Genomic DNA, 12,630 nt, shown 5'->3' on the forward strand with positions numbered 1-12,630 from the left:
TATTAATCCAATTTTAAATCTTGTATCTGCACGGGGGATTTTTTTTTAGTGTTTTTTTTGGTTTTGTTTTGTGGTTTTTGTGGTTTTTTGTGGTTTGTTTTTTTTTTGGAAGGTCACTGGAAAAAGTTACTTGGTCAATTACTCTAGAATAGTACTTGTTATACATTCGTCTGTCATAGGAGATTCCAGAAATCTTCCCTTCTGCTCAGGGGAATATTTAGTATGTCACACGATGCATAGAAAGCTACCAACTCTGCATCCTCTATTTAAAAGGTCTCTGTGATAGGTTAAACTATCAGGAGCTTGCAAAAGGCTTGGTCTGAAGCCTCTTTGTCTCCCTTTTCCTGGAATCTGAGTAAAAAAACCTCACTCCTGGGATTGAAAGAGATGCTGGTTGGTCAGTGTTTGTATACAATTTGACCAAATCTGGGTGTCTGACTTGTTAACTTGATGAGCCACATATGCTAAGAACTTCGTATGTCTGAGAACTGCGAGGCCTGAAGCAAATTCTGGGAACTGAGGATTTGGTGAAACTCTTGGACTAGCTCACAGGTAGGAGGAAAACATAGTTGTCTACCAATAGTTCTCAGTGCACAGTGGGATTGTGTTGGGTAAGCAGTGCTGTCACTGGGGAACGTGAATTTTTGGTACATTGGTCTCTGCTAGATCACTACTCCCACACCCGGAGCATTCATATAGCCTGCTAGTTGGATACCAGCATGTTCCTGCTGTTGCTTGTGTGTTGTTACCTTGACATCGTAAGCAACTATTTGCAGCCCCATCAAGACCTGCATGAAGCTCAGGAGCTGGTTCTGGTAAAAGACAGGGATAGTTATAGAGTTCATTGCAAGGCAGCGAGTGCCTCCTCCTAGCTGCATGGCTAGCTATATATATAGATTTAAATGGGGAAGTTGTTGTTCTAACTTTAGATCTTAATGGGACGATCCGTCTATTCTAATGTGTGTTTGTCCAAGGATGTTCCTACACAGACAAGCATGTTATATAGCAATTGTTATACTTTTGGTTTCACATATCAAACTATTAAAAGTAGTTCTCAAAAGGAAACCAATCCATACTCGGATATTTTTCTGATTATTACAAGCGGAGAATGAATGTGGAGTGAAACTGTTTATTTTACCCAGAAACACTACCAATATTAAAAAGCTCTATTTGTCATTCAAATTAGGAACTTGAGAGGAGTGAGGTTCTCAAGAAGGGGAAGTGTGCTACATGGCTAATGAAGCGTGAAACAAGTGGAGGATGGGGAGGGAAGACACAGGGTAGTATTCCTGAAAATGTGTACTTAGCCCATCTAAACGCTTCTCTGAATGATTTAAACCTTAATTTTCTAAATATTTCTTTAACCTTGTTCTAGTTGTGTGTCAACTTCTAATCAATAGAGATCTCTTCTTTCCTCTATATCTGCATGTATGAAAAAAATATTTAGTTTTCTACAAACAGCATCTGACCTAGGAACGTTTTTTGTTTGAATCTGATGCTGCTCATTTCTTCTACATTCATGGTCCTGAGCAAGTTGCTGTGGTCAGAGCAACATCCCGTGTGGTTTTGTCTTAACAGAATGTGGTTAAGTGAAGTGAGAGCAAACTGAAGAGAGGAAGGTAGAATTCGAGCATTCTTTTCAGCTATCCAATACACATAGTTTTTTGGGGGTTTTTTGGTGGTTTTTTTTTTTGTTTTTCTAAATTTCTTCCTACTTGTGGCAGGAGAACTAAAGAGGTTGCTTTGGTGCAGGTGCTCTAACATGCACTTTATAGTAAGGCAAAAACTGCTGGTTATATTGAAAGTTTTTATTTAAAAACATCTTAGGGTCCCTGACAAATATATTAGTGATTTAGGAAAAGGTCTTGCTTTTTTATGTGGAGAACTTCAATATTTTGTTGTGTTATGTTGCATGTGAGCATAACAAATAACAAAATTCACTGCAAAACAGGTGAATTCATTGTCATTCTTGAAAGAGGTCATATTTAATCTGTTGTGGAAGGAAAGCCAAAGCAGTGCAAAACAATGTTTTCCAGGATCTTTTAGCCCAGCTCTGAAACACAACTGTCAAGGAGGACTCCATTGGGCTGTATTTGAAAACAAAAGTTTTCATCAAAGCAGTTGATATCAAAAAAACATTTTTCTTTCCCCACTAGAAAATTGTTCTGTCAGAGAACTTTCTAGCAGCCCTAAAACTAGTGTACACCTCTCAGTAACAGAAGACATATCAGTGAGGTTCTTGGGTGTGTTTATTTTTGTTTTCTATATTTTTAAATAGTCTGCCTAATTTCTAGTCTGGAGTATTTCAAAGAGAGAAATTGTATCTTAATCAACAAGAGCTTTTTAACAGTAGGCATTATTTCTTGCAAGTGAAAGAGAAGCTGCTGCAGAAATGAGATGGAGAAATTATTATGGTTTAAACTGTATTTGAAAATATGTATGCCTTGGAGAACAAAGCTTTTAAAAAGGATTGTTTAAACAGTAAAACCAAAACTGTGTTCAGCTTAAAAGGAAACTGACTTTTTTTTTTTAAGTAAAATAAAATAGCTGTGACTTCCAGCAGTCTGAATTATTCTCTTACAGTACCAAGTACAGCCAGTAGATGCCTGCAAACACCATAATATAATTATATCTGAACACCTTTAGAAATAGTGTAATAAGTTTGCTTTGCCATTGTGAAGGATCAGTAGTTAACATAATATCCAACCTTATTAACAAATACGTTAAAATCTCTTCTAACAAACATAGCCATAATGAAAATAGATGTGCAACACTAAGAACGTTCTGAGAGATGGAGTAGCTCTTGTGTGTAATTATAGTGACACGTTCACTTCAGCTGTATTTCGATTTTCTATTTACTTACTTGCTAAACTTCATTCACTGATGTATATTAGTACCTGAAGTGAAACAACATAAGAGTGTGAATATGGTGAAAATCAGTAGTATATTAAACTCAGTAAACAAAAAAATGATCCTGTGTATTCTTCATGCTTAGCATTCACAGTGGTTCCTTAAGTCCTTGTATAAAGTCTATTATAATAATTTATACTTTGGGAGGAAAGTTATTGCAGTACAAAATCTTTATGGGGAGCTGACTCTTGGACTCTTACTGCATCTACGTCATAAATCTTAGCAGTGTATCTGAATTGTCTTAGTCAGAAAACCAATTGATCAAAGCGTAGGGGGGGCAGGAACAGCAGCGTTAACTCCAGAATCTAGGAATTGTGCAGAAGTATTTCCAAAGTGTTACACGTCTGCTCAAGCTTTCCTCCCTGTTCCCCGCGCCCCCTTCCCCCCCCCCGGGAATACTTAGGGTTAATTAGGTTAAAAGATGAACCACTCGAAGAAAGTACTTGTAGCAATTCCTTTTTCCTATCTTGCTTTTGTGTTTGATTCCTAGCTGGAAATTAGCAAATTTTGGGAAAATTTGCTGTGATGCCAAATGATGTTTTTGAGGCAGGAGGAGAATGATCTCTTATTTAGCAGAAAAGTATATACCTGATCCAAGCTAGAGGATTCTTGTTAGTAATGACAGGGTAATGGATTTTTCCAGAGTGATGACCCCCTTTCTGTTCAAAATTAGGGATAAAATCAGTCAATTTATTTTTCTTGTTGGCTAGCCACTGAAGGAGTGGGGAAGGAATAGAAAAACTCTTTGGAATTTTCTGCCTGGAGAAGGCACAATTTTTTCCCTTGTCTGATTCTGTTCTACAAGTATAATAATTATTTTTTTTTTAATTATGGTTCTGTGAGATAGCCAATGTAATTTACTTTGGCATAAAATTGTAAATTTAAGAGTGTGATATTTTGCAATATTAGTGTCATGAGACAATTTATGAAGTGGTATCAAATATATGCATTCTATCTCACCATGGGATTTTACTCTGTTTTAGAAGGCAGTAGGTGTGCATAGACCCAGAACAGTGAAGTTGGTGATGTGTAGGTAGTGAAGTGGTTTATTTATTGATGCAATTTTATTAATAGTGTGGTGAATTTTTAGGAGCACAGCCTGTGCATGTGAACTTCCTAAACATCATGGCAAGTAATACTACCTGAGAGACATTTAATGTTCCATAAGTTATTAACTATTTCTATTGCATTTTTATTATAGGAGGTGTTCTCAAAGGGAATAATACTGCTCTCTGCTATAGCAACAGTAAGAGTTCACAGGGAGAATAAATTTGAAGTGGTCACATCCCATAGGACTTTTGTCTTCCGTGTGGATAAAGAAGGTAAGTAGAACATGTATAATTCTAATGATTGCCAAAAAACCATGTAATCACTGCTGATATATCATGTTTGTGAAATATAACTTGTTATATTATGTCGTGGTTTAACCTCAGTTGGCAACTAAGCACCACGCAGCTGCTCGCTCACTCCCCCCCCTCCCGATGGGATGGGGGAGAGAATTGGAAAAGCACAAGTGAGAAAAACTTGTGGGTTGAGATAAAAACAGTTTAATAATTGAAATAAAATGATAATGATAATAATATGATAATAGTAATAATACACAAAGCAAGTGATGCACAGTACAGTTGCTCACCACCCGCCGACCGATGCCCAGCCAGTCCCTGAGCAGCGGCCCCCCCCGGCCAGCTTCCCCCAGTTTATGTGCTGAGCATGACGTCACATGGTATGGAATGTCCCTTTGGCCAGTTTGGCTGTGCCCCCTCCCAGCTTCCTGTGCATCTGCAGCCTTCTCAGTCGGTAGAGCATGGGGAACTAAAAAGTCCTTGGCCAGTGTAAGCACTACCTAGCAACAACTAAAACATCGGTGCCTTATCAATTTTGTTCCCATCCTAAATCCAAAACACAGCACTGTACCAGCTACTAGGAAGGAAATTAACTCTATCCCTGCTGAAACCAGGACATATTACCAGAAATATTTCTGGAATCCAGCTGTTTTGGGCTCATAAAGTGAAACTGGAGATAACTGTAAGCTTCGTAAGAACAACTGAAATTGTTGCGGAATGCCTTTTAAGAATATCAGAATGAGAATACTATTTTTCAACTCTTTTGCTTCCTCCCCCATCCTTCCCAAAGATTAATTTTTCTGGATGTTCCTCAGGTCTCAGTAGCAGCTCTTGCAGGCTGTGTGCTCTCAGCCATCTGCTCCAAGTCACCACTTGATATAAAATTGACAAAGAGCAACAATGAAGTTGGTTTGAATGTGGTGCTGTCATCAAAGGAAATCTGGGTTTTTCTGTCTTTATTTACTGCCTTATATGGTATTTTCAGCCATGTATTGATAGAGAATACAAATGTAAATTGTAGTAGGGAAGTTAGTATGCCTTTTAATTTAATGCTTTGTCAACCTACAGCTGTAATATGTACAATCAATATCAGTGCATGTATGACCTATTTATGGAAACAATCAAGTAAAATGGAATACACAGGAAAAAAAAGATACGCAATATGTATTTACATCAGTACATGCCAGACCCATTATAGCTAAGGGTCTCTCAGCATTTCCATTATCAAATCCCATTTTTATGGGTTATAGCTTGGTTGTAAACATTTGCTGTAGGCTGTAACAGGAGTGCAGCATCAGTGAACAAATCCTTCTCATCAGGTTTGACTCAAATAATTTCAGGCATTTTTATGCCCTTAGCTGAGTTTAAAAGTATGTCTATTTTTATTATTTTTGCTTTTCTCTTCGAAATTTATTTTTTTTACTTTTTTATAAATTGGAATATAACCATCTTAGCGCAGTACATTTTGTAGGGCCGTAATTTGTTTTATGGACCGTTGCCTTTGAATACTATAAAAACATTAACAACTTATACTGACTTATAAAATATATGCAGAGCAACCACTTGTACATGAAATTGCATTTTCATTCAGTACGTAAGCATCTTTGGACATAGTGGCCTGTCTGTAAAGCTATTCACTTAAGGTTAGAAGTGTGTGTTGTACAAGTAATTTGGTCCTTGCTGTATCCAGAGCTGGATGATGTATTTGTAGTAAATCATGTAAATAACCCTGCTTGCTTTCTGTTATGTGCACAAACTGTTACTTGCTGCTATTCCTTCTGTGGATTTGTGGTTGGGAATTGTTCTGTGACTATTCAAAGGGTACTTAACTTCTTTTCAAAGATTTTGAAATGACGACTTTTATACATATTTCATTCTGTGGACCTTATTTATTAACTTACCTTCTGCTGGAGTATTAAAATAAAGGATGCTATCATTGTCTTCATTGATCTGCGTCCCTCGATACCAATGTTGGTCCGCAATCAGTGGATTATAGTGCTTGTTTTGTTTGCTTTCAGTGCTCTGATTTATTATTTTTTGGTATATCAAAAATACACTGGTTTTGGATTGATTTAAATATCTAGAGGGGAAAAACTCTATATAATGCTTTGGAAAGTTTAGAGATATTTGGGGACAAAAGATTAAGTAGTTAGGTGATAGCAATGAATTACAGCATAATCTGCTCAGGTGCAGCAAGATTTTGTTTAACTGGAATGAAATACCATTAAAACCCCCCGACTTTTAGAGTAATTTGATGCCCTCAGCTATACTGAAATATTCCAGTCATCTTTTCAAAGTACTTTAAAAGAGCGTGTATTAAAACAAAATTTCTAAGAGGAGCACTTGGATCACCTTCCCTGTGCTAGTCTGTCGGGCTGCTATCTTCCTCTTCAAACTATTTTCTGATGCTTAAATTCTTGTATTTATTCCTTCTTGTTGCACACGTGACACTTGTGAAGTAGGCATGGTGCTCTTTGCAGTGTTCGACACTGATTGTGTCAACTTAAATATACTGCGGATAGAACTTTACTTCCCTCCCTGCCCCCGCCAATATATTTTACGACCTGAATCTTTCAGAGCGAAGAGTTGAAATATTCATGAATTTCCAATTGCATGGGGCAAGTCTAATTCATTCAGAGTATTCAGCATTAAAGTATATTGATCTTAGTCTGGTGAAATATCTGAACACAGTGAGTGAGACTGAGTGGAACTTTATTACTTCACCTACTTGTGTTCATGGATTTGTAAGATGTTAAATTAATAATGCATGCAAAGATATTCAAACATGCATTTTCTTGATTACTTGGTACCCTTGACAATATCAAGCTTAACCACTACACCTCAATGCAATAAATTGTGAACTGCCAAATGTTTATGCTTAAAAGCATGGCCAAACATAGAATAGCATTGGAGATGGCTTGCCTCTTCAGTGACAGATGATATTTAAACTCCCTGGTTTTTGCTTACTTAACTTCTGTAGTTCTTTCCCATTGATCTGGCTTCCAGAAGGTGAACATGCCACCTGTCTTATCACCTCAGTCTTTAAGCTGTCTGAAATTCAGCATCTTGGAACTAGCGGTCATGATTTTAAGAATCTTGATCATCAGTTTGTATAACTTTTCAGAGTGTGTTTTGATTGCCATTTGAATGGCTATCTTTGCTAACATCTCCACTGATACGGACTCTCGTTTTTATTTCCACCTCCTCTTCAAGGTGGTATAGCCATACCATCAACCAGCATAGCATAGTAGGAAGAGGAGGAAAACAAATGTGGTAGAGAAGAATGGAGCTGCTGCTTAACCATATGTCTTCGTCTAATTTTTTTTCTTGTTTAGAAGAAAGGAATGACTGGGTTAATACGATGCTCAATGCCTTGAAATCGCAGTCTGATAATAACTCTCAGTCTCGAACTTCTGTCGCCCCTGAGAAAAGTGGATATCTTGAGCTGAAAGGATACAAAGCCAAAATCTTTATTCTACTTCAGGGTAATACTGTGTGGATCTGCAAAAATGAGCAGGTAAATTTTTTTATATGCTTTTTGTGAATGAATGCTTATAAAGATGATTTAACTAGTGAGTTGGAAATTGATGGCTCTTTGTGAATAGGTACATTTCAATATAAATGCATATCTCTTTTTATGTAGTACTTTATTGCTGCAATTCTCAGAAGGCTTCAAAAAGCAGGAGAAGTATCATTATGTCTATTGTACGATAGAAAAAAAGAATATATAGTGAGGTGAAGTGAAAAGCTCTGAGTGTCACAACAGGTTAGTGGCAGGGCTGAGATTAATTCTCCCTTAAAATTTGTGTCATAAGCACTCTACTAATTCAGAAGGCTTATTTTGTGCATTGGTTTCACTGTCCTGTAATACAGTCCTCTGGAAAGTCTACAGAAGTAGATTGTGGTATTTAAGTGATACTTCAGCTGAATGTTCAAAACTGATCTTTGTGTTTTTAAGAACCTAGATTGACCACTTTCTGTTGTGCACTGTAATATATTAAACAAATCCAGTATTAAAAAACATGAACTAGGTCTATTACTTCATCTCCCAAAATCTAGGGGTTTTTGTTTTGTTTTGGGCATGAATATATTATGATGTAAAGTAGTTAGCTGTGGAACTCTTTAGGATGCATGTATTGGCAATAAATGGGGATAATTGGGTTCAATGACTGTGTGAACTAGTGGAATAAAAATCTATTGCAGGACATTAAATGGAAGGTATTATTTCTGTGTGAGGAAATCAATGACCCGTGAGTAGCTGGAACCTGGGATGGCATTTGGGGGAGGTGTTGTTACATGTTTGCCTTGTTCTCACATTCTCTCAAATTTATGTACCGACAAACTCTTGTTTCAAATATGAATGATCCCTCAGTAAGACTTGTCATTTTGGAGTTGATCTCACTTCCTCTCCTGTTGTCCTCCTAAGTGTGAAATTATATAGATGGGCTTGGGGGACCACATAATGTTCAATATTAGATCTTATTATTCTTTCCGAGGGAATGGCAGGAAATTTGAGACTGAGAAAGACTTTTTTTTTTTCTTTCTACTTACTGTGCTCCAAAGAAGTTTTATTTGTCAGGTACGTTCTTTGAGGTCAGTCAACAACTAACTGATCAAAAACTTGATGCAATTTATGGATTTAAGCCTGCAGCATGTGTTTTTTGGAATGAGCACCGTGGAGAGGAACTGGTCTTCATAGTTGAGCACAATACTCTTTAGCTATACTGAAACCCTCAGTCTTGATTATTGTAATGAATAGGTGACCTGCAAGTTAGTTTGTTTATTTCAGTAAAGTCTACAGCTAGAGGTCTTTAAGGAGGAACAAAACCCCAATGCAAACGCCACCCCTCCACCCTGAAACCCTGTACTTCACTGAAGTTCTCTTACGTCATTTCAGTAGAAAGAATGAAGTTGGCCAAGTTACTTTACAGTCTCTGCCTGTGGGTTGATCCGCAATGCGCTGCAGTGCTCAATGTTACTGTTCCGTCATGGTGTTTCCAGGTATGTCATCAGTGAGAATCCCTGGAATGCATTCTCATCAATGAGAGTCCTCTCTTTGTGGATGTTCATTGTAATGAGCCACTTTTGCCTTCAGAATCGATACTGTATCCATCTTACACCCCTGAATACTTCTGAGTGCTCCCTTATGGATGGTATGAGCTTCTTGATTAAGGGACAAATGTGGTACTTCAATGAGGTATACAGAATTGTGGAGGAATTTCTTTTCCAGAGTGATAGGTCATTTGAAACTAGCTGTGTTCCTCTTGAGAGTCTCAGTACCAGGCATCCGATTTTTGCTTTCTTACTCTGCCTGCATATAACTGTTGGGAGTATCTTTCTTGCCTCAAGTAGTCCCTTGATCTTTCTCTGTTGATATGGGGCACTCCCAGTTCTGCCCACTATGCAGAGTGAGTTTTTCTGACACTGTTATGTTATGTTAGAAAACTGTTCCAGAGCCATTCACCTTTGAAGGGTTCTTGATTGCTCTGTTACACGTTTTCAGGGTGCAGATTATGACTATCTAAGATAACCTAAGACTGTTGTCCTATCCCCCTCTCCCCCAATCAATTTCCTTTCTTACAGATTTTTTTAAATTACTATTTTGTATGTGCATGTGTGCATTAGATCTATTGCTTGTGTGGCTGTATGGTAAGTTGTATCAGCTCTGCCCTTTCAACATCACTGACTTCAGATTTGCTTTAGCTGATCATGAAAGCACACCCTTACACAGCCTTTCTGCTAGATGTTTATTCCCTTCTACTACATGGATGCTCTGCAGAGATCACTGACTTCAGTGCAGCAGAAGGCAAACCAAAATCAAGCCCTGAAACAGAATGAAGGTTGGACATGCTGCCAGCCTGTCAGCTCCTTCTGTGTGTATGAAAATTGCAAACAATGGTGCAAAACCAGCTTCTTCCCAAAGCTTGTTTACTTAAAACCAAAAATATCAAATGGTCCTAAGATTCCTTTTTAGATCCTCCGTTTGAACAAATGTCTCTTTCTTTATGCAATTTCTGGCTATTTGGGAATCAGAAGAAATAGCTTCTGTCTTTAAGCTTTCATAGTCTGTAATTCTTCTCTCAGTACCTCTTGTGTTTTATTTTCAAGTTGAAAACAATTATTTTTACTGCAGCACTGAAGAAAACCCCAATAATACAGCACTAATCCATTAGAGGGCTCTGTTGTTCTAAAAATCTTTCCCTGTCTCAAGTTTGCGCTTTAGCCAATAATTACCAGGTAAATATGTCCAGGGATGTCCTCGAATCCTGTTCATATTGGAATTTACATCTATACTAGAACGACTCCCAGAGAGACTTAGAGGGGTTTATTATAACTGCAGTGCTAAAAGACACCTATTTAGACTTCTGACAATGTTGAAATGAGATTGGATCAAGCTGATTTATTGATTTCTATTAAATTTGATAGAGGAGAGTCCACTGTTACTTTAAAAGATTTTTCTTCATTGTTAAAAGTGGAGAAGATCCTAAGCCAAATGCCAAATCCTAACATAACCACCATGAACTTTGTGAAGTTCAGATTGAGATCAGAACATGTCTCAGACCCATTTCTAGTTAAAAAGTGATGGTTTAGCTCAAGCTTCTGGCAGTGATATAGTGCTAGTATGAAACCATCAATTTCTTTGACTCTCCATGTAGTGTGAATTTCTTAAACTTCCTCTCTGGAGCAAAAGTGAAAAATAGATCGTACAGAATCAATTTGTTCAACCTGCAACTTGCTGAAATTCCCATTTCTATTTCAAAATCATTCATGCTTAAATAAAAACATGTCATCTGATCCTTCATGACAGCTCAAACGTTGGCTTGAAATGTCAGTCTGCTGTGGTGGTGCCAGTGACAACCTCCCCTCTGTGATCATCAGAAGGGCTCTGACAGGTGCTTGCCTGGTCTGCAAAATATACCCCCTTTGTTAGGGTGTATTTAAGATTCACAGGTATTTAAAGTCAGGGAGGGCCTAGGTGTCATAGTGTTTGCGCTAGAACCTGGCTTTGATAAAAAGAATTCAGGATCCTCTATGTTACTGCCTTGGTGATTCTGAAATAGATGTATTTACCTGAGATGTTTCAGGAAACTTTGCCAAATATAAAGACTGGGAAAGGGTAGGTATGGCTGTGTGCCATAATTATTTGTGACTTTTTTTTCCTCCATGCATGACTCCAAGTTAAAGCTTGAATAGTGATGAGTATTTTCTCTGTTATGTACAAGAAATAGTATCCATTTCTTATCGAAAACCTCTTGTTTCATTTTGGCTAAATGCTCTTATTGATTTCAGAGGTTTTTTTGTTTTGTCAAAGATTGAAATTATTTGTTCTGTGGCAGATGGAAGTGTTTATTCATGTTGAATGAACCAGTAAGAGAGTTCCTAGTAATTTTCATTTCCTCTCTAATGCTGATGGTACATTTAAAGCAAAACTGGACAACGTCAAAAGATGTGTTACAGGAAACTATATTAAACAAGCAGAAGATGGCAAAGGGGGTATAGATATATATATATATATTTTTTTTATATATATATATATATAATGTAGAGAACCGGTAAGGGGATAGATGGAAGGACAAGTCAAAGATGATGCTTGAGCTTGACGTTCTGAAAGAGAGGAAGTTATGTGAATATCAGTGAAGGGAAGCGGAAGGGATGTGTTCATGTATCTCTGTGTGCGTAAGAACAGAGATGTGTTCTTATCTCTGTTAAGAAACACAGGCTTAAAGGGGAGTGCTTTGAGCAACCTGATGTAGTGAAAGATGTCCCTGTCCACGCAGGGGGTTGGACTAGATGATCTTTAAAGGTCCCTTCCAACGCAAACCATTCTATGATTCTGAAATACAGTGCCGGAGACGATGTGGTTGAGATTCAAGGGCAGACTTAGAAGTCTGTGACTTTTTGGTAATAGTGATGGGCATTTGTAATGATCCTCTGCAAGGGGATTTTTCATTAGGAAACGGTTCTGTTTTTCCCTGGAGAAAGTGTAATCCTGATTAATAATCATGGACATGATGAATGAGAAAGAGAAACCCTTAAAAAAATTAAGTAAAGGACACAGTAGAATGTGTCTAACAATGGAAGGTGAACAGAGAAGAGTAGTTAAATGAAGTCCTGAAGATGAGTAGTAATGATTGTCATGCTAAAGCAGCATGAGAAAGCCTTTTTAATGTATTTAGATTCTTCGTTGTATCATCGTGATAATATTTGTGAATACGAAATGAGTCCAAGGTGATGGCAACAGCAATATGAAAGAAGAGTTGAGGAGAGGAGTTGAATGTAAATTGAGTAGAAAGCAAAATAGTTGCTTAAAGATTTTGAGATCTAATGAGGAACCCTGAGCAAAGCAACTGACAGTTTTGGAAAGGAAGCTAGGGAA

The 12,630-nt window shown here is 37.5% G+C and overlaps 1 protein-coding gene across 1 annotated transcript in view; it reads left to right on the top strand.

Moving 5' to 3' along the window:
* The window catches only part of ARAP2 (ArfGAP with RhoGAP domain, ankyrin repeat and PH domain 2), a 123,694-nt gene that overhangs the window by 20,687 nt on the left and 90,377 nt on the right, over window positions 1–12,630 (top strand). Inside the window, exons 7-8 of the mRNA XM_009321394.1 lie at window positions 4,112–4,232; window positions 7,589–7,769. Of these exons, the coding sequence (XP_009319669.1) occupies window positions 4,112–4,232; window positions 7,589–7,769 (302 nt within the window). The remainder of the gene's footprint in view (window positions 1–4,111; window positions 4,233–7,588; window positions 7,770–12,630) is intronic.

Source organism: Pygoscelis adeliae, unplaced genomic scaffold (genome assembly GCF_000699105.1).
Source record: "Pygoscelis adeliae isolate BGI_AS28 unplaced genomic scaffold, ASM69910v1 Scaffold133, whole genome shotgun sequence".
Taxonomy (NCBI): domain Eukaryota; kingdom Metazoa; phylum Chordata; class Aves; order Sphenisciformes; family Spheniscidae; genus Pygoscelis; species Pygoscelis adeliae.